The 21,209-nt window shown below is 40.3% G+C and overlaps 1 protein-coding gene across 2 annotated transcripts; it reads right to left on the bottom strand.

The window, feature by feature from the left end:
- Positions 1 to 356: 356 nt before the first annotated feature.
- WIPI2 (WD repeat domain, phosphoinositide interacting 2) lies at positions 357 to 20,557 on the bottom strand. Of its 2 annotated transcripts, none has more exons than XM_088527754.1 (12): positions 20,412 to 20,557; positions 12,476 to 12,558; positions 8,466 to 8,635; positions 7,857 to 7,953; positions 7,162 to 7,259; positions 6,622 to 6,714; positions 5,779 to 5,849; positions 4,975 to 5,082; positions 4,060 to 4,224; positions 3,231 to 3,338; positions 1,856 to 1,986; positions 357 to 1,062 (listed from the first exon to the last, which is right to left on the bottom strand). In XM_088527754.1, the coding sequence occupies exons 1-12, from the start codon at positions 20,483 to 20,485 to the stop codon at positions 950 to 952; spliced, it is 1,311 nt and encodes a 436-aa protein (XP_088383880.1). In that variant the 5' UTR covers positions 20,486 to 20,557; the 3' UTR covers positions 357 to 949. The 2 variants fall into 2 exon arrangements, with proteins under 2 accessions (XP_088383880.1, XP_088383881.1); XM_088527755.1 differs by having other exon boundaries at positions 1,889 to 1,986.
- Positions 20,558 to 21,209: the final 652 nt, after the last annotated feature.

Genomic DNA, 21,209 nt, shown 5'->3' with positions numbered 1-21,209 from the left:
CGGCTGACATACCCTGAAGGCTCTTCAGTCCAGCCTGACAGAAAGGATACTGTCCTTGCTTTGAATGCATTTTAAGTATATATAAAAAAAAGATTATTGCTACTCTGACATGGACACAAAATGACCTACAGAAGAAAAAGTGTTTGCCACTTCTTTAACAATATCCACAAGTGTAAAAGCTACTACCATCTATAGAGACCTAAGGACTAAAGGTAGAAGCAATTCTCTAAATTCCTCCTTCCTTCTTGCCTTTTTCCTGATTTTCCTTCCTTGCTCAGGCACTTCCTACAGTCTATATCCTTGTGCTGGGAAGGACCTCCAGTTTTCCAACCCAGCAAACAGAACACTCCCACAAATACAACATTCAGAAGGAATTTTAATTAACAAAATGGTCCAGGAAAGGGGAGGAAAAACCCAAAAAACAGGCCATTGCATTTGAAAGGCTGCATGTCAGTCACTAGGTATGCCTGCAAGCCCATGCACAGGAAACCATTTGGACCTTTGTCAGTGCAGAACTAGTCTCAGCTTCCAGAACCACTTCGCGACTCCTTCCTTATATAAGCTAAATATTATATACATATATAAAAAAAAAAAATACAAACTTGAGTCTGTTATAAAGTGGCTTCTCTTTCTCTCCCTCTCCTATGCTTGCTTGGCACATGGATGCATGCAAAGCTAGTAGGCTCGGAGGGCTGCACAAACAGCAGGTTTTGGCAACAAAAAACCCACAGCTAAAATAGATAAGCAAGATTAAAAGCCACTGAATTGAAAATCATATATTTTTTTTCCAATGGTATAGAATTAGGACTACAGCTACGACTTTTAAAACTTAAGAGTCTGTCATCTCTCTCCCAGCTCATGTCAAAGTTCATAGCAGCATAACACGAGATTCCTCAGGAAACATCAAGCCAGTGTTCTCTGCTTCAGGAGTGAGTTCACAGGTGGAAATTTAGTCCGTCCGAAGAATCATGGGGGGATGTTCACTGTCTTCATCCAGTCTGAGTGAGTTGGTTTCATCTTCCAGGCAAGCTCCACCCACAGCACCCAGGTCATCCGTATAGGCTGCAGGGAAAAGAGGAAAGGTGTGGAGGGATCAGCAGCGCAAACTGAACCTTGGATGCAAGGAAGCGCCCAATTCGAGCTGAAGAACGTGACAAAGCTTCAAACAGCTTCGCTGCTGCATTTGCCTTCATCACCAACCATGGCTTCCCAAGCCAAAAGCAGCTTCTGACCAAACATTAGAACCCACGTGTGCAGAACGGGTGCTTTTCTGTTCCCTTGCAGAAGTTACAACAGCTGCAACTGCAGAGTGGATGCTGCATGTGCAGACTGTGCCTCTTCTGCAGCTGCAGTTGTGACCCGAGAGGTAGCTCTGCATGCACAGGCTACATTCTCTTGAGGAACTCCAGCAACAGCCAAATCCTTATCTGCTCCATTTAGGAATTCAGCAAATCATGGTTAGAGGCCCCCATTTCCACAGAGGAACTGGGGGAGAACTTACCACAGCCCCGTAAAATAAGGGCTGTAGCTCAGACACTTCCCACGAGGTCTGGGTGCAGAACTCTTGTATGAAGCAATTGTGTTAGGCACCCCAAAAATGTCTGGCAAATATTGCAGGTATTGCAGTAACGAGCCACAACCCAAGACAGTTCTACCCAGGAAGCAGCAAAGAACATTCATCCAGCTAGATGAGGCGACTGTATCACAGATGCTCTCTCCCTACTGCTCACCAGTGCTCCACATCAAATGGATAGCTAGGAAACGCTCAGTGTTGAGACAGAAGAGCTCAAGCAGCCTTCTAGAAGGAAGCAACGCACAGAGGAGCTGTCCACCCTGCTTGCAGCCTTCTCCTTACCATGCCTTGTGGGCGAGGAAGGCACGTATGTACCTTTAGTCACGGCAGCGCTGTAGGTCTGTGCTACCAAGGGCCGGTCGTGGGAGGCAGACTCTAGAATTTCGTTCGCCGGCTCCATGCTGCCATCCAGCCTGCAAACAGGGAGAAATTACCTGGGAAGTGACCCATGGGCACAGGCAGCTTTAGCCAAGAGCTACACAAGAGCATCTCGTTACCCAGCAAAGCTTATACACGTTCACATGTTACAGGGGAGACCTTGTGCCTTCAGGAAGGGCAGGCATCGCTTCCCATGCCCTGTTCTACATATCACACCATTCCAGAGGACTCAGGAAGGCATTTTTCACTATAGTTCATACTTAACACTGAAGACACAGCTACCGTGTATTTACTTCTGGCATGGTATCAGGATCTAAATCCTAACAGCTGATGCTAGGGAAAAATGATTCAGACTGCATGTTTAAAACAAAGAAACCAAAAACATGCAATCAAGAGGAAAAACCAAAACCCAATGAGCAGTATTACAGATTGTCTCTTGAGTTCTGTTCACAACAGCAGTGGTTGTTTCACATTACTAGGAAATCCTCCGAATACCTAAAAACCTGAAGGTATTAGACCATTTCAGAGATTAAGAACTTGATAAAAGCTGCCCTCTAAACAGATATCACTTAATCCACAAGTGAAGGAGCAGTTCAAGCCTTGAAGAGTTCTGATAAAAGTTCTCAGAGACTCATTCTTGATCAATATTACACAGTTGACAGAACTTGCAAACCTGAATCATCAGCATGACTAGCATGAGTTATTGGCTTTAATTCTATGATTGATCATAAATGTAATCCAATTATTACCTTGTCTGTCCCCTCCAGACCTTAGAAAAAGGCCAAGGCCTTATTATATTTCCCTGAACCATTCTGCAGTACTGCTACAAAATACATTGTTTGGCTGGTCTTATATGAGCAAGGGAATTTAATAAAGATACCTGCAGAGAGAGAATACAGGTAATTCCACAGGTTAGACTCCCCTCTGTAAAATCAAAATAATCCCTCTTATCTCTGTCACCCTTCATTTATTGATGAAGTGGATAATGTGTCAGACATAACAAATTCTTGTCAAAGTAACTGTCAAGTAAGAGGAAATAAGAGTATGTGGCTAACAGTGACTGACTCTTCACTGCAATCAGCTAATGAAAGTTTCTGCTGGCAGAGAGATGCTTAGTGCACTAGATATTAAGAAAAATGCAGGGAATTCTGAAGTTACTCATTCATGTTACAGGTCTGAAAAAAATTAAAGAAATGAGCTCTTCTAAGTTGGACTTTGGCAGCCAGGAAATAAATTTAAGAACAAATTGGATGACAGTCCTCAGCCCACATGAACTTACTTGTGCTGCTTCATTAGTGTGCACTCTCCTCCCTCTTGGGGATCTAGGTTATACATGTAGAGATACCCATCAGCAGCTCCCACCAATAAACGCGGGATCTTCTGAATTCTAGAAGGGAAGAGAGAGAACAACAGAAGTGAAGAACATAGGTTTTATATCAGCAAAGAGCCTGCTCCCTCTGCCCTGTGTGCTTTTAAGGCATTATTTTCCATAATCTTACTTCTAAAGAAGGAATACACAGACAGAGCACCTAGGAAGGAACTCTGGGCAAAGGTTTAAAGCTAATGGGATGCCATCAGAATCAGTCAACTCAGCTTGTTGCTTTGGTAGACATGTCAAATGATGTCAATTGGTGAAAACAGAATAAAGAATAAATTTAGACATCATAATTTAAAAGAATGCTATGGCATTAGCTATTATTTTAGAAAAAAATATGAAATTGCTTTCAAAGACTAGCAGAATTAACAAGTTCTGCAATTTAGCAGCATAAAATACAATATTACTCCACATAATGCAGAAGTAAGTGCCATGAAAGCCTACGAGTGTGTTCTCAAAACTCTTATTTCAAATTTAAGACTTTATCATCTTTAAACAATGCTTAGAAATAGCCTATTGCACATTCAAAGATTACGCTCCTCCCCAGACCCTGAGATTAGTGCTCTTACACTCTCTTAAGCTTAACGAGGCCTTGAAATAATTGCAGATGAACCAGTGCTCTGCATGATACCCACTTTGGCAAAGATGACGTGGGTCCTACAGTGTCAGCATTTCCCTAGCTCAGCACTGCAGCCCTGTAGGTGGCAAAGGCACTTCTGATTTCTGTACTCACGTGGCAAGTGCGCAGATGTTTTTGTGTCCGCAGAACGGCAGGCGGACCGTAGCAAAGGCTCTGCCCTGGTTGAACATTTCTGTGACTTGGGAGGGCAGATAACTTGTTGAGGCCATGAGCACTTTTCCAAAGTAGCCCGTCCAGGTTGTAGGCTCTTCCTGAGGTCTGGAGTGCAGAAAAGACAAGGGGGAGAGACGAGAGAGAAGACTGACTCTGGCTTCACATTGTAGAGACAGAGGTGTAAGCACTTTGAAACCTTTATTTCTGAATATGTTAAGCGGTTATTTTCTCTTCAGAAATAACTGTTAAAAGTCTGATATATTCCATTTATGCTAAGGGTACATGTGGGTCTTGTGATACCCTCAGCCTGTTGAGGTAGAACATTTAAACTGATGCTTCTGTTCATAAAACTGCATTTCATAAGGCTTATTACATATGAGCAGGATCCACTGGAAAGTACTGCACCTCATCAGTAAGTTTTTTATTCATCTGTTTGTCACTAACCAAGTCATTGTCTACAAAACCTTCCAGAGAAATTATAAATAAAAATGCCTCTTCAAATCATAAAAAAGAACATCTGACAATCTGTTGCCTTTTAAATCTCTATAGGCAGCTGGCAGGTACTGCTGAGGCAATTCTTCCCATATCAATGCAGGAAGAAACAAAACCACCTAAAAACGTTTAAATGCCTCTCATTCATTTGCCAAGGACATCCTATTTCCCTTTGGTAGAAATACCTTTTTTATTTCACTAGAACAGTGTGCAACTCAGCAGCAGATTCATAATTGACTTGCTATGCCCTTAATTTGAAAGTGTTCAAAGGAAGTCTTTACATACTTTGGAGAACACATCCTGCCAAGTAAAATCAATTTTAAAAGCCTTTCTTGAATAATCTAAAGCACCTTTGAAACCTACTTTTCTTTCACAGTCTCAAGTTTGAAGATATGCACTGTTTCTGTGTTGCTGGATGCAGACAGAAACATGCCATCCATGCTGAAAGCCAACGAACAGATGCTCACACACCTAAGGGAGGAAAAAAGGAAAGAGAATTAAACAGAAAACATCCCCAATAGATCGAGGCATTAGTATTGACATTCAAACAGTGCATCAACTGGTTTAAGAAGAAAGGTACTGTTCAGTATCTCACGATACTTAAGTGGGAGAAGATTCTCCACATTGCTAGGCACAAGCCTCTCTGCACATTCACTACTGGGGAGTTTATGATGTTCACATGAGCTGCAGTGTGAAAGCTGGAAAGAACCTCATATCAGAGACTGCAGGTCACTCACAATTAAGTCAACTCTGTATAATTAAGCAGCTTTCTCAATCACCACCGCTTTGGAAATAAGTGGACATTTTCTATAGTAAACCTTCCTATTCACTGACACTGTCTAAAGGCACTTCAAGAGCAGAGTCCCAAATAATGACTTTCAACTCTGACATATACTAGATATGGGATCAATCATTGAATCTGAACCCAGGTTTGTCTCTGCAGAAACTCCAGAAGAACTGCACAGTTGCTACTACCATAAACTACAGTATCATGTGACTGAGTTCTAGCAATCACAACCAGAAATCTTGCTAGCAAGACAGTGAAAACATCAGCTGTACTAATTCCTCTTCACACACCCTCTTTTTTCCCAGGATGCCCATGCAACTGTAGAACATTCTGAAGATCTACTGCAAGGAAGAAGCCTTAAATAGTTATTTGAACTTTACCTCTTCACTCCTCTTCGGAATTCAAAGAGCTTCTGCCCCTCCGGAATGGAAAATACTCTAATCACTGTCCCCTATAGAGGGAGGGATAAAGTCACCCCAAAACTCTCAAAATGTTTTTCAATTCAAGTACCTGCATTGTGCATTAGGTCTGGTGGAGAGTGGAATCACAAACAATAACCAATTTTGCTATAAACTTAGTTGATTTACACCACACAAACATAAAAGTATTTATGGAAATTATTCCTAGAACGTAATCAAACAGCAGAGAAATGAGATGTGAGGGCTACTAATATAAGAACAGGCTAGGCATCAAGCACAGCCCCTTCGTATATTCAGGCATGAAAACATCCACACTACCACTAGTACAACCACCTGGACACACTTCTGCTATTATCAGGTGAAAGTTTGTTACACCTCTAGTTTCCAAATGTATAATCCGGACAGAAGAGGCCTCATTTTCTTGTTTACACAGTGCAAAGGACCAAATTCATCATCATGTGCTAAAGGCAGGAAAGATGCTTCTAACTGTCTTGTTTTCATTATGAAGACAGCATCAAGACACCTAATATCTAATAAATACCCTGCACTAATGGCAGGAATGCTTAGAGGACTGCCCTGATTACAGCCAGATTAAAATACATTTATTTAAATAACCTTATTACTCAACATTTCACAGCATGAAAATCACGTCAAATATTATTAACAGTTACTAGATCTGTCATTTTAACTATAAGTCTTCATTTCTGACATTTGCACAACAGCCATGCATTTGTTCAACTTAAAAGGCTTTGAAACAAATATCATTTGGATCCCTGTAGCTACATTCATAGAAAGCCACCTTGCCTTTTCTGATGCAGTGGCCAGTTTAGTACCAGTCGCGTCAAATGCCAAAGCAGCCAAGGGACTGTCATGAGCTGGGATCATATTAGCAGCTCTCTGTAGGAGGGAATCAATAGAATAGAACATTAGTACAGCACTGATGAAGAACTACAAGCTCACAGCTTAATCCTCTATATACAAGATGATCTAAAGCAAATATAGGCCTTATTTTGTGGGCAGCAGTTTCAGTGTTTGTCTCAGTAACAGGTAAAATAACAGTATAAAAAGTATCACTGACGTGCAAATAGCAACTGAACAAGTACAGTACGGAAAAAGGCTATTTAAAAGTAAAATTCAAGCACAAGTTATTGTATTTCTACTCTACCTGCATGCCTAGCTCCACTCATCAAGTATTAATATCTTAGTTCTCTGCCACCTTTCTGTGAAGTCCAGCTCTAGGAAATGCAAATTGTAGTAGCAGAAGGTAACTTAAATGTCTAGTAATTCTTCTCTGAGAAGGTTAATGCACCTTTAAAAGTGGAAAGAGCATTCAGAGCTCCGTACCAGATTGATGGTGTCAAAGACCTGTACTTCTCCAATAGTGGCACTCCCTGGGTAAGCCAGGTAGCAGTTGTCATTGTTTATTGATAATGCGCACAACCCTGGAGGAATAAGAAAAATAGCTTTTTTTAAAAAAAGGCAAGTACCAAAACTTTGGTAGCAGAGCTTTTGATTCTATATGTTTGAATAGTGCAAATATTAGAAATCACCCTCATAAGGTATCGACAGAAACAGGAAGAAGAACAAGTGATCTTAGGGTCAGCCCGTGACACATACAACAGTTGACTACAAAGACTGCTGAAGTTTAGCAACAAGTAAAAAGGACCATAAAAAACAGGAGAAGCTACATTAACTGATTAAGAGGTAGAATTTCCCAAGCTCACCATGACTCCAGAACCACTAATCTGAAGCACTTGCTTTTAATAGTAACAAATCCAGGCAATATCTAGCTTTTAAGGACTTTACCTTTCTGCACTAAAGATTTATTACATCCACTCTAGGAAACAAAGATACCAGGAAGATGGAGCTCAAGGGATGGGCAGAATCTGCTATTTGTTCCAAATAATGACACCCAGACTGAATGGGCACTACAACACTTGTGTACTCGTCACTGCCATTTGAAAATAGAATTAACAATGCTTTAGATCCCTCTAGGAAACAAGGAACAGAGTTATGTTAAGGTCTAACAGAATACTTACCTGCAGGATTGGGAGGCGTCTCCCTGATTGTATGTAATACCTTCATGTCTCGTATGTTGTGTATGTAAAGAGACTCTTCCAGACATACTATCAGCCTCTAGACAGGGGAGAGAGGACAAAAAGCTGATTTAAAACCAGAGTTTACATGAAGTCCAGCCAAAAAAATCCTATCCAAAAAAATCTCATTCACTTGACAAGAATAAATAAGTCTGATAGAAGATGCATAAGACAGACCTCTCAACAAGGCTTTAACAGTGCAATACTACACTGACCAGTACTGACCACGGCACTTGATTCAACAGTCTAGTGCATTGATTTAAATGAAAATGATTTATATTAAATCAGCAAAATCGAAACCTTCATTTAAAGCTATTTCATTGCCAATCTATACCTGCCTTCATGCAGAGATGTCACAAGAAATATTAACACTTGACCTTTTATTTGTCATATCACATGTCTATACACCTTTACAAGCTATAAAAAGGAAAAGAAAAAGCACTGAATGATGACTCTGTCACCAAAGACAGGGGAAAATTGGCAGAGAAAGTGCCAGGGTAGAGACCCAAAATCCATTCCCCTTGTTTTCACCCATTCAAAGTTACTACTCACCTGTCTATTGAGTTTCACAGCCAAGATGGTGTTGGAGTAACTGTAGTTGCAAATCTCAGTCCCCTTCTTAAAGTGACAAACTTTCAGCTTGCGTGGAGCTTTAAGGCTAACTATGGCCACCAGACTACTGGAGAACAGTCTCTCCACAATGCACACATCTTCTGTGTCAGCTGAAGCATCACAATAGGGGGAAAAAAGGAGGAGATTTCAGGGAAGATGAGGCATTTCAACAGGAAATAACTAAGAAAACATTGTCCAGAAAACTAACATTCTAGTGCAACAGGTCACTAAGTGAAGGTGGGGTGCAGGATTTTTTTTTTTTTTTTTTTAAGCAAAAAAGGTACACAGTGAATGCTGATTTACAAGGACCTTTTCCAGACCTCGTGCAAGTTTATGTTTCACAATACAGTGTCTAACTTTTTCCTACTGATCTGAAAGAAAGAGCTGCAAAATGACGCAAGATTCTGGAATTTGACGACTTGGTGTTTTACAACCTTCTGATTTTCTCTTCATATACCCTGCCAAAAACGTGCACTTACTTAGATTTCTGCCATGCAGTGCGCAAGAGGATTTTTGATGACAAATAACATAACATTTCTGCACACAGATTCATGAAGAAAGAAGCATTCAAAGAAGCTAGTAAACTCATCCACTCTAAAGCTGCTACTCTAAAGCCACTGATCAGTAGGTATATATGTGTATACATATATATATATATATGTATGTGTGTGTGTGTATATACATACATCTTTTAACTAATATTCCCTAAAGAGGCTTTGAACATGAACCACTGAAGCATAGCATGTACGCATAGCCATAAAAAACATTTTTTCAAGTGCTTTACCATGAAAACACTGAAAGCAGAGGAGGAACAGAGTGACTATTCAGAGCTTGCTTCAAAACTGCAGTGGGAAGTAGAGTCCAGGCTCTGCAACAACTAAATGTCTTGCATCCCTGATTACAGCCTCATATGAGGCTAAGGTGGTAGGAGTTCAAGGACCATCACCAACTTCTGTCAGTTACTATTAGTATCAATTAATATTTTTTCCGGGGAGGCTTTGAAAATGTGATTTTCTCATTTTTGCAACTGGGATAGCATGTTTTAGCAATAGTTGTTTTCAAGCCATTCTCCATTTTTCTTGGCACCATAAACACCACATGAAGAGACACAGGTCCATATTCCTTGAAGCAGCCTGGTAACATAATCCATATTGTAAAAAACTTTAATAATATTTTATCAGATTTCTATCTACCCCTAAAACCCTTCATAATCTCACAAGGGTCAGAAGACCAGTATAAAGAGACGCAAAACAATTCGACTGCTCCCTGTTCCTATGGGGGAAGGAGTTGTAGCAGTTCTTCCTGAATAGGGAAAGAAGCAACTGCTGTTTTTTTTTCTAAACTTCCTATCCTAGTGCTGGCAGGAGAACAGGTATTTTAGAGCAGAAACAGTAGCAAAATTTAGATGGAAAGTGTGTTGCACTGCACTGATGCAAGCTAGCCCGCAGAGAAGGCATGCAGGGAAGAGCACTATCAAGAATTAAACAGCCACAGAAGCATGAAGAAAAGCTTTTAGAGAAGATTCTTAAAGAACTAAAGAAATTTCTTCCATCTCCAAAGAAAAGTTACATTAGAATGCAGACAAAGTATTTAGAGAAAAGCTTTGTGAGGGGCTTTTAATCAAATTCACCTTAAAAATAACGGATGTATCTCTGTTCCTTTGTCTTCCCACAACAGGAACAAATAAGTGATATAATCTTTTCAGAGCTGCCAAGTCATGGATGATTTCTATGAGAAGTCATTCAAGTAAAGGCCCTGGCTATACTGCACATTTTATGTCCAGCTGAACTGAATTAACCACATTTTTAGGAGCACTAATTGAGCCCTACATTTATGTGGTTAATCCCCCTTTTTCTCCCTATTTGTATAGGATTCCTTACACTGTACAAGTGAGAATTACTAAAAACTTCAGTTTGCAAATACAGTCTGAACAAAACAGTAAAATGATTTAAGAAACAGCAAGAGGGTAACAAGCAAATACATAACAAGATTACAGCTTTATAAACACAAGCACACAGCATCACAGACAAGGGCTGGTTAGAACCAGATAGATAATGATCAGCTGTGCTTTTATTCAATTTTAATCCAAGAACAAAGCAGGCTATAAGCATTCATTTTGCCTTAGAGCACTCTCCACTATAATACTTATTTCTGAGCAGGGAGTTAGGTGATTTTTACAGAGTCATGGTGATGACAGCAGACAGAGAAAGACCTTCCTTTCTCTTCAGTCATGCTGTCAAACAAAAAGACACCTACAGCATGTTCTTCAGTTCACTCTTAGACAGCTACGAAAGAACCTGCAGGTCAATCTTACTGAGAAAAAAAAATGTTCTCAAAAAGCATTCATCCAAAGCAACATGTAGCATTTAGAACCACTTAACTAAATTGGGTTGGGGGAAAAGGACAGAAAGCCTCAAAAATCCTTTATGGCCAGGGGTACCAAGCAGGTAGGAAGTCCTCTACCTCCGTATCAAAACTACAGCATTAAACAGGCCTTGTTTCCAGCCCCAAGACTCAAAATTTTTTTTAACCACTTTAACAATTTAACACAGAAAAAAAAAATCAAAATATGTCTCAGATCTGCTGTAGAAATTGCACATTCTATGAGCAGAAGTCAGGATGGCTTATACAGCTCAAGACACCCATTTTCTACTAAAAGTCATCCTGCATTCTGTGCTCTTCATTTACAGTCCTAGTGCTCACAGAAGTTTTCCGATATGAAAAAAGTTAATAAAGAAAACCTAGAACAATTCCAACACAAGATTGGAAGCAGCAGATTAAATTTCATCCCAGCTACTTGAACAGTTTGTCACAAAATTGAGCATGGCACTTTCACCTGTACTTTTTATTTCAAGAACTACCTTAGAAGAAAGCTCTGCAAAGTTCTGTCCTTCTCAGTATGTTTATTCAGCACAACATAGAACAGGAACAATTTTTGTTGAAGTCTTAAGGGTCAGATCAGGCCAGATACTCTAAGTGCCCAGGATACTACAGAAGTCAAGTGTCTTTATTAACCAGTACAACCAGACCATGACTCAAGTGGGCAGATGATGCAGATGCAACACCTAAACCAGGCTGACTGCAGCTGCCTGGTTTGAACTTCCTAATTACTTCTCTCCACTGGCTGGATACCTACGGTGACAGCCTGACCCTGCGACAGGTGATCTGAGTCACACTATTTCAAAGTGAGGATGCCACAAGGTCAGGTCACTTGCGGAATGGGGTCTGAAGACAGCTCTTATAGCATGATGCAGTAGGATCCTGCTACAAACCCTGGTATTACCCTTACTGGTACTACCCATTCCCATCGAGTTTATAGGAAAGTGAGGATACTGATGCACAGCATTCATAGTTAGCATCTCAAACAAGGAGGAGGATAAATTCCTGGAAAAACAGGGGATCCCTGAGGCTCCCCTGAGCCTCCCCCTTTTTCATTTCATGTCCTATTCAATTGTGATCAGGAATGGTAGAGTTACAGGAATTTAGATCATTCCTCTTTTAGGCAGAAAAACCTTCAGCAAGAAGTAGAACAAAAATAAAACAAAGTTAATAACTAAGACTTCAGTTTTTCTAATAAATGTGTATTAGTGGTTGCCCACTCCAAAAGCCCAGATAAAGATCCAGAACACTCTCCTGGCCCAGAGATTTTCCTGGTATTCAGTTGCTAACCTATGGGCCACAGAAATCCCAAAAGCAAATAGTCCTTCTCATAGTTATTACCAGATTTCACAGCATGCCACCTAAATTTAAATATATAACACTGATATGTAATTTTACCCTGCCAGCAAGCAACTGTATTGTATTTGTGTGATAATTCATCATAATCTTAAGGTTCCTCTTATGTGACTCTCACAAAACCTGTGGAAAAATGAAACATGTCTTATTCTTCCCAAATTAAGTCAATTGAAGGTACATAAAAAAGGGGAAGGCGGCAGAATATGTATACTCACTGCATTCATAGATTTGCTCTAATTTGTCCACAGAAGAAAGAGAGAAGAATTTGTAGCCTGACTTACTGCCAACAGCAAGGGACCTGGAAAAGAAACAAGCCAGTCAGGAATAGAAGTAAAAGCTTCTATAAATTACCCTTGGACAGATCCCTACCCTCTTCTAAAACTCTTGTTGGGGGTAGCCTAGAACAAACAGTAAAGGCCAAAAACAAACCACCACCACCACCAACACCAACAAACAAAACAACAAAAAAAAACAAGACATAGACAAGTCATCCAAAGTATGAAAAGGCCAAACAGCTTCAGAGTTGCCCCAAAGGTGAAATATGAGAGTTCACAGCTTATCTCGAGCCTACCACGCAATTCTTACTGACTGTTTCTCCCTAGCATTGCATTTACAAACCAATTATATCATTACCTTATCATGAAAGATGACTTACAAGAAACTCCTTTTAACCTGCGGTTTTCTGAGGATTTCACATTGCAACCTTCCCCAACTACCCCAAAATAATTTTCAAGTTAAAAAATAAAATGGAATTAAAAGACTGCTAGCCCTAGCTTCCCTCTAAGTTTTATCTCATGACATTCAGGCATGTCTCAAGAACAGAATTACATTTCCATCTCACAAATATTCATGACAAACCTATGATCAAGGCATTCTCTCAAAAACAAGTCACCGATGTTAAACAGATTTTAACATTAGAATACTAGAAAACTAACAACAAACCATTCTATCAACAAAACATTACTCAATTTTAACACTTAGTTCATAGACCATTTAATTGCTTTTGCTTTTCCAGTTAAAGACTGGAAGGTTTTGAGTTTTGAGCCAGGAAAACCTTTAGGATTGTCTTGCAGATTTTCCTGGTACATGAAAGCAGCAGCAGGCACCTTCCCCTCTTGGAAGATGATTTTAAATCAAAGAAAACCATGAACAGTTTCACAGAAGAATAATACTATGCTTTTAGTTCTTACATTTGCCAGGAACACATAAATCTCTTGTAATTAGCTTCAATAAGCTGTATTTTTATATGCTTAGCTATATACTAAGTCATGCAGTACAAGGCTCAAGCCAAACGCGGTCGGTGACCCTGCCACACTGCCCTCCTGAACTCATAACATGAGTCACTAGTTCAGATGCACCAACAACCCCTTCTGCATTTAGAGTATAAAGCAGACTCCTACATCTCATATCCTTCCTATATTCACTCTCCTAGCTCCAGCAAGGAGCCTTCTGTAACTCTGAGGTTCTCATAAGATGAAGAACTGTTACTAATGTGTCTCTGAAATTAAAATTGCAAGCTCTAAGGTGAACTGCTGTGTTTCTTCTGGAAATAAAGATTATAGTGTAGTACATCTGGCAAAGTTTGACTAAGAAATGATACTTAAGAAGATTTAAATGCTCAAATTAAAATATGCATCATCTAGGCAGGAAGAATAAGCCTCTCCAGAGTCACCAGCCCTGATAGAGCATAGCAGGCTTAAACATGGAGACGCAAATGTGAAAAAACAAATTCCATTGCTATTAAAACACCCAAAATATTTAATTTTGTTTGAGGCAAAATTGATAAGCTCAACATACCATACATAATGAGTTGCCAGGAACTAACTATTCTCTGCAAGTTTTTCAACAACTCAAAATCCAAATGCTGTGAAATATGAATCTAATTTAGAAAAGGAAGAGGCATGAGTTAGCTCTTTTTAGATCATCTCCTGCTTCCCTCGAAAGAAAGCTGACTGCAGAATGACATTAAAACTGTCACTTCAAAGGTAAACAAGCACTCCTCCGAGTTAAAAATAAGCGGAGTCACAAGGCTCCTTGCAATATAAATGTTCTACAAAAGACACAAGACGATATCCTCACGGAGAATTCCACATTGCCTAGTAATACACTAACAAATAGCCAAGGTGATTCCTGCACTGCATTTATAGCTTTAATCACACAGTATTGATGTTTCACTCTTCTTGTGACAGTATCCTTGGAATCAGAAAGGAATCCCCATTTTTCTTTTTCTACTGACTACTACACTTCATTTAATTGAACTTTAAACAAGGAATTGCTAAAGAAATTCCTTGTTTCAATAACAAAAACAATCAGGCAGAGTAACAGCCAAAACCAGAAAGCTACAAACTGCTCTCTCCACCCACTGCACCGATTAATTTTTTCTTTCTGCATTAAGATGAGGAGGTAGTCAGAAAACATCTTCTGGATAAGCAAGGTTTCATAAGCTGTATCAGCATCATTTAACTTGTTTCTGTATATAAGCATTAACAGCAAAACTAACCAATTTTGTTCAAAAACTGCCTTCACAGTTTAAGTGCTCCCAAATTACTTATTAGACAATTGTAAGAGGGCTTTGTATATGTTGGAAGAGAATCTACAAGGCTAAGTTATACTGCTATCATCATAATGATTTAAATTTGTCATCTCTCCTCCTTAAAATATCTGATAATTTCAAATGACCGAAACCCACAGTGATGTCTAAGTATCTAGCTAACATTACCTCACCTCCCAAAAACGTGCAACCATACAGGCAAAAATAGGATCAATATTCCAATCAGCTATTGCTCAAACTGACAGTGAGCAACAAGATGAAACTGAAGTTTAACAGAAATCCCTTTTACAGTGCGGGTGTTATGCTTTATTACCACCAATTTTCAGATGCTGATGAGATACTGAAATGGAAAATAAAATCAATGTCTAAAAACAATTACCATTTGTCTTTCTAACATTATGCTATATACATGTGGTTTTAGCCCTATTATATGTAGCCTCTATTACAAGCTCCTTATATTGTAAATTTTGAGCTATTTCATCATCAGTTGTCTACTCAACACAAAATTACCAATATATCCATGATTTATGAACCTGTGTTTACTCACTTTTTTTTTCCTCCAAAGACAATACTGTAGGCTGATCCAAGACTAGATAAATCTGGAGAGCAATTTTCAAGAGAAGCTGACATAAATAAAGTGAACCACATCAAGCAAATAACGTTTCGAGATATTTCACACACTCATCTCAAGATGTTGACATGGACTGTTAAGTGCACTCACCTAGAGTAAGAAATCACTCGACTCAATCTCTGTGGCTATTTTAAAACAAGTTTTTTTCAGATGAGGTAGGAACTGCTACAGGTTTTCTTTTGCTTCTTTAAAATAAATACCAAAAGGAAGAAAACCACTTTTTCCTTTCCATATCATAAAGGACTTTAATAATTAATCAGAAAGATTCTAAGGGCAACCCTATCAAAGATTAAAATCAATTGCAGCTGCAGTATAGACATGACTTGAGAAGTCATTATTATTTTAATTGGTTAATTAAACCTGCTTTCATGACAATACAGTCTCATTACACTAATGCTCTGTCCCATTTCAAAATAACTTTCTAGAGAAAAAAAACTTACTATGAACAGGGAAGGAAAAAAGCAAAACAATGAAATGTCTCAAGAACATAAAAAAAAATTCTAAAAGCTTATTTGCTTTATTTTTCCCTCTCCTAAACACACAGTGAAACCAAAGTCAGAGCATCTTGCAGGCATGTCTGAAATACAAACATTCTTGACCTTCCTTTAGATGAGAGCCAAATAGAGAAACTCTACTATGTTTAACATTTACCACCACCACTCCAAAAATCTACAGGAGATTTTCCACTGTCTTACATTAAGAAGAGAAAATAAATATATATATATAAAGTCAAGAAAAAAAAAAGAAAAAAACACTATATGGACTGAGAATCATGTTCCATACATAAATGAGTAGAGACTGAAGAAGATGTTGTCAAAAGATGTATCAATGTTTTCGTTAGAAGTCCAAACTCAAGGTTTTATGTTGTACTTTAGTCAGCAGTCTGTTTTGAAAACCACAGTGATTGTTTTGCTACCAAGTACTGTCACTTTTATTGAAGAAAAACAACAACAGCAACAAGGAAAAAAAAGCAAACAGAACCTCTCTAGAAACTAAACTTGTGTAATTTCACAAGCAGGCTGCTGCTTTTCTTAAATAGAACCTGTAGGCAGACCATTTAAGTCAGTCTGTGGGGTTTTTCCAGTGGCATTTCTCTAGAAATACTTGTGTACAGTTTGAAGACTACAAGTTCTATCTATTTTATATCTACAGATAAACTTTAAGTTCTTAGAATTATGCTTTGGTTAGAAAGTTAGATGCTTCTATTACAAATGTAACCAACAATCACAGTTACATTTATGAAAAAGATGAATTTATCTCACAGAAATTCATATGAACTTTTAAACTCACAATGTCAATGTGTAACAGTTCTCCCAAACATAGCACAAAACTCTTAGCTTAAAATGATCACCAAAAGAATATAGGTAAAGATTTGTAGCTGCTAGAATGTACTTGCACTAGGATCACCTACAAGCTTTTATTGCACAGTTTTGCCAGGACACCTGAATTCTGATCAGTTACTTCACTTTTATTTACAGCCTCTTAGTCAGAAAATGACAGTCACGCCGAGTTGTGCAATGATTGATTCACATGGCAGAAGGGCTAGGTCCAAAACAAGCAAATTCTCATCTCCTGAAAATGGCTTTCGTGTTTTACTTAATAAGAATGCAGTATAGCAAAGGGAACCCACAAACTAACCGCTCCTGCTGCATTATAGATGGGCTGTTTTTCAAAGACAGTGCCAGTCTCAGCCAATAATCCAAAATTCTAATGCAAATTAAACTTTGGACAACATGAAATAAAGAGGCAAGACAAGTCTCTTGGAATAGTATCTATGTCATTACAAGCTAATGCCAGCATTCATGGACGAACATTAAAACTGATAGGTCTGGAAAAAAAAGTAGAGAAGATACTGGCTTCTTTCACAAGGAATTGCAACAACTGAGAAAACTTACAGTAACTTATATGTTGAGAGCATTCTTCCAGATATCAACAGATCAATTTACCAAGACTATAAAACAATAACTTATTACTAAACCTTTGGAAAGTTCAGAAGTTAGGCAAGGCCTTTCTTTCAGCAAGAAATTCCAGCTGTCCCTTCCACAAGGCTATTGGGACTACTAACTAGATAAGGATGATACATTTAAACATATCTGGAGCTGGCACCTTGCTGAGGGCGAGCTTCAAATGTAGCAGCAAAGCAACCATGTTGCTTATCTTTGTTTTGTCCGTCAGGGACCTTTCCAAAAGCACACCGTAAACCACTATGTGAATACTATTGATTAGGAGGATGCAGGTAGGATTATTATTATTCCATTGATTAGGAGGATGCATGTTGCTTTCCACACACTGACTGAAAAAAACATGCATTTGTTCATCTTGTCTTGGAGAAGAAAAGGAAAAAAGTGATTCTATTTACTTGCAGTGTTGAAAATAAGTACACTTTCAGACTCATCATAGAAAAAGGCAATTCCTACCTAGTAAGACTTGCTCTCAGTTATTTTCACCTGGCAAATTGTGATTTTCTAGAGATCTATAATAACATGCTAATAGACCTGGATGGTCGACTTTTATTTCTCCATTCAAACAAGGCACTAAGATCACATTGGGGGCGGGGGGGGGGGGGGGGGGGGGCAAAGTCAGAAAGCCTTTAAACAACTTTTATAACTCAATTAAATACTCAGTTTAGGAACTAGAATACAGCTTGTTTTTCAGGTCATAACACATGGAACAACTGTTTTAGTAAGAAATTGCTCTCTAGGATGTCTGTAAGATTTACTGTTTCACACTTCTCTTCTGGAACAGATTTATTTCAAGATACTTTATCAGGAAGAAGACATACTTGCTCCAAATCATCCACTATCCACTATTACCTTTGCATATTCTTCTGATTTTGAGACAAAAAAGGCACTTTTCTCATTATATAGTTTCCACAAGGGATAACTTAAAAACAGAAAGATGTCAGGAGGGCAAAAAAGACTTAGTAGTCCAAGGCTTTGAATTACAAATACTACACATGGGCTAGAGCTGGATTGCATAAAAATATAGTTGCAACATCACAAAAAATTCCCTGTCAATCATTCAAAGTAAAGAACAACCACCCTGAAAATCTACCCACACAGTGAAGTCAGAATGATGAAAGCAAAATGAAGCTATGATTTTTTTTTGCATATTCATGAAATAAATGTGGGAAGTAGCATACACAATTGAGAATTAGGGGGAAAAAAAAACAGTCTTTTTCCTTCTTTTCCTTTCAGTTTGAGGTCAGTTTTCAAGACAAGACTGCCGACTACCTTGTTCAAAATATATTTATTTTTGTCTTTTGACTACTTTGTGATATTTAACCATATTCAGTTTTCCACAAACCTAAGGAGTGACTAAAAATAGGCACTAGCTGTAAGCAAGCAGAGATAGTAAAGTTTTTAAATCATCAAGTGGGGCAGCACAATTTAACTTCAAGAAGTTAGGTAATGGTCTCTACCAATGCCAACAGACAGAAGTGACAATTTTACAATTATTATGACTTGTTTTATGTATTAATGGGCAAAAAAGGATGGCATCCCAGCACAACACGGGCACATACATTAATGACATGGTGAACTCTACGCGACACTAAGTAAAAAGTCTGAAAAGCAGCTGCAAGAGTCTTTGGCTTCAATCAACAGAACAGATTGATAATGACTTACTTACAAACGTGTAGAAGAAATATTTCTTTCCATATCATATCATAAGTTATTTACTTAAGGCTTTTTTACTTTTTTCACTTATTTACTCCTGTCTCAACTCTATTTAGCCATACTTCTTTCCATCCCAGAACTCCCAACATAACCTACAAAAGCTAATACAGCTTTTCCTTCTGTGATGCAAGAGATGGGGCCTCTCTCCTCAATTTTAGCAGTCACCACAAGCAATCTTCTTGCCTTCACAATTTCCATACACTACAATATATGCTGAAAAGAAAGTCAAAGCTATTGTGAGAACAAGTAGCTATTGCTTATAAAGCTAACAGATAAGTTGTTAGAATCCCCCTCCCACCAAATCCACAAGTGGATTACATTCTGTGATCCCAGTCTGAGATCATTTCCTCTTACTCACTTCCTAAAACAAAACTCCTCCTTCTTGCTCATGTATATGTTCCTTTAGGTTATTCCCACCAGTCTCACCTCTTAAGTATTCAAAATAGTCCCATCTTCCATTAAAGAAACTTGACTGATCCAGTTCTTACTATTAGCCCTTTTAAATAGAAAACATTGTTCTACAGTACCCTATGTAAAAGTGAATATGCCCTAATCTAAATATACTGCAGTAATCAAGTATTTGGTAATAGATGCACAGTATGGGCCAGCTGTTTCTAGAACTGAAACTAACTATGGAAGTAACTACAGTCTTAAGGGCTGTAATTCTCTTTGTACAAGAGGTCTCTCTGAAAAGAGACAAAACTAAAGAGCAGTATATATTCATAGAAATACCTTTAAGGCTATGGCATACTGCTTCACCAAGGCAGCAGGCGAAGCTAAAAGAAAAAGTTATACAAAGAAGAGAGCTGGAAGAAGCTGCAGACTAAGTCTCAGCAACTCCACAAAGACCCAGCCTGGTATTACCTCAGCCTTCTCTAAAGGGCCAACCACCATCAGGAAGCAACAGTAACTCCCCATCCCGCTCCCAAAACAAGAGGCCGGGATATTTCAGCAGCACAAACAAGAAGAAGCTCCCTGGGGAGAAGAGCAGCCCAGGGCAGGGAAGCACCATCCTGTGAGCTACAGCTCAAATAACCATGAGCACCAACACTCTGCTGGGCTCCTTTTGGGGAGCACCCTCACTCCCCTCCTAACCTGGAGGGTGTCACCACTTCCCCAGGCCTCAGCGATGCAACAGGCCGTGACCCCTTCAGGGGTCCCGAGAGGAGAAGCAGGGACCCCCCTACAACAGGAGACGGGGGTCCCATCCCTCCCCACCAAAATGGCCGAGTCAGCTCCCTCCCAACCACCAAGACCCCGAGCTCCCTCCCAAGCCGCTCGTCCCCCCTTACGTGTTGTCCTGGTTGAAGTTGGCGAAGAGCAGCTGCCCGTTGCCGCCTTCGCCGCTCTGACTGGCCAAGTTCATGGCGGCGGCGCGGGCCTCGCCACCCCCGGCCGGCGGGGGCGGGCAGATGGGGCAGGGGGGCACACGGACACCCGCAGCAAACGGCCCGCCGCGGTTCAGTGCGGCTCAGCACGGTTCAGTGCGGCTCGGCTCAGCGCCGACAGCTCCGGACCCCGCCGCGCGCCCGCGGCCTCCTCATGCCCGCGCCTTGTTTACGCCCCGCGCAGCGGCGCGGCCCCCGCGCCTGCGCCCTCCCGCCCTGCCCGCCAGGGGCCGCCGCTGCGCACGCGCCGCGCGCCTCGCGGCCACCGTACTACCGCCGCGCACGCGCACTGCCGCCACTCCCCTCGCGGCGGGCGGGGCAAGGCGGGCGGGGAGGAGCTGCGCATGCGCCCGCGCTCTGGCGGCGGGCTTGCGCGGGGAAGGGGCGTGGCGGCGCTGGGAAGCTAAGCAGGCGCTTGCTGGGACGGCGGCTGGGTGGGTGACCCTGGTGGTCGCTCTTCGTGCTGAGGGTTGCGGCGCTGGTTTCAAGACTTGTCCCTATGCTCTTGCTGTGGAGTCAGGACTTTTCCCTGTGCGCTTTATTCTCCACATGGAATTAAGCCCGTGCTCCCCGTCGTGTGCAGCGCCTGAAGATGAAGCGGGGCGCCCAGCCTGCAGCCCCGCGGTTATTTCTCGCGTTATTGCCCGGTTTTCGGGGTATATTTTGCGCGGCAGTTCTGCCGCGTGCCGCGGGAGGGCAGCA

The sequence above is a fragment of the Tinamus guttatus genome, unplaced genomic scaffold, assembly GCF_059628265.1.
Source record: "Tinamus guttatus ecotype Peru unplaced genomic scaffold, ASM5962826v1 Tinamus_guttatus_pri_ptg000291l, whole genome shotgun sequence".
Lineage (NCBI taxonomy): Eukaryota > Metazoa > Chordata > Aves > Tinamiformes > Tinamidae > Tinamus > Tinamus guttatus.
This window is presented reverse-complemented; position numbering and strand designations above follow the sequence as displayed.

Coding starts and splice junctions, on each gene's coding strand:
- WIPI2 (XM_088527754.1), bottom strand. CDS start 20,485: ATGAACTTGGCCAGTCAGAGCGGCGAAGGCGGCAACGGGCAGCTGCTC. Junction 5,083..5,778: donor TTCCGAAGAGGAGTGAAGAG/GTAAAGTTCAAA, acceptor TTCCTCCCTTAG/GTGTGTGAGCATCTGTTCGT. Junction 1,063..1,855: donor TTCCTCGCCCACAAGGCATG/GTAAGGAGAAGG, acceptor TTTTCCCTGCAG/CCTATACGGATGACCTGGGT.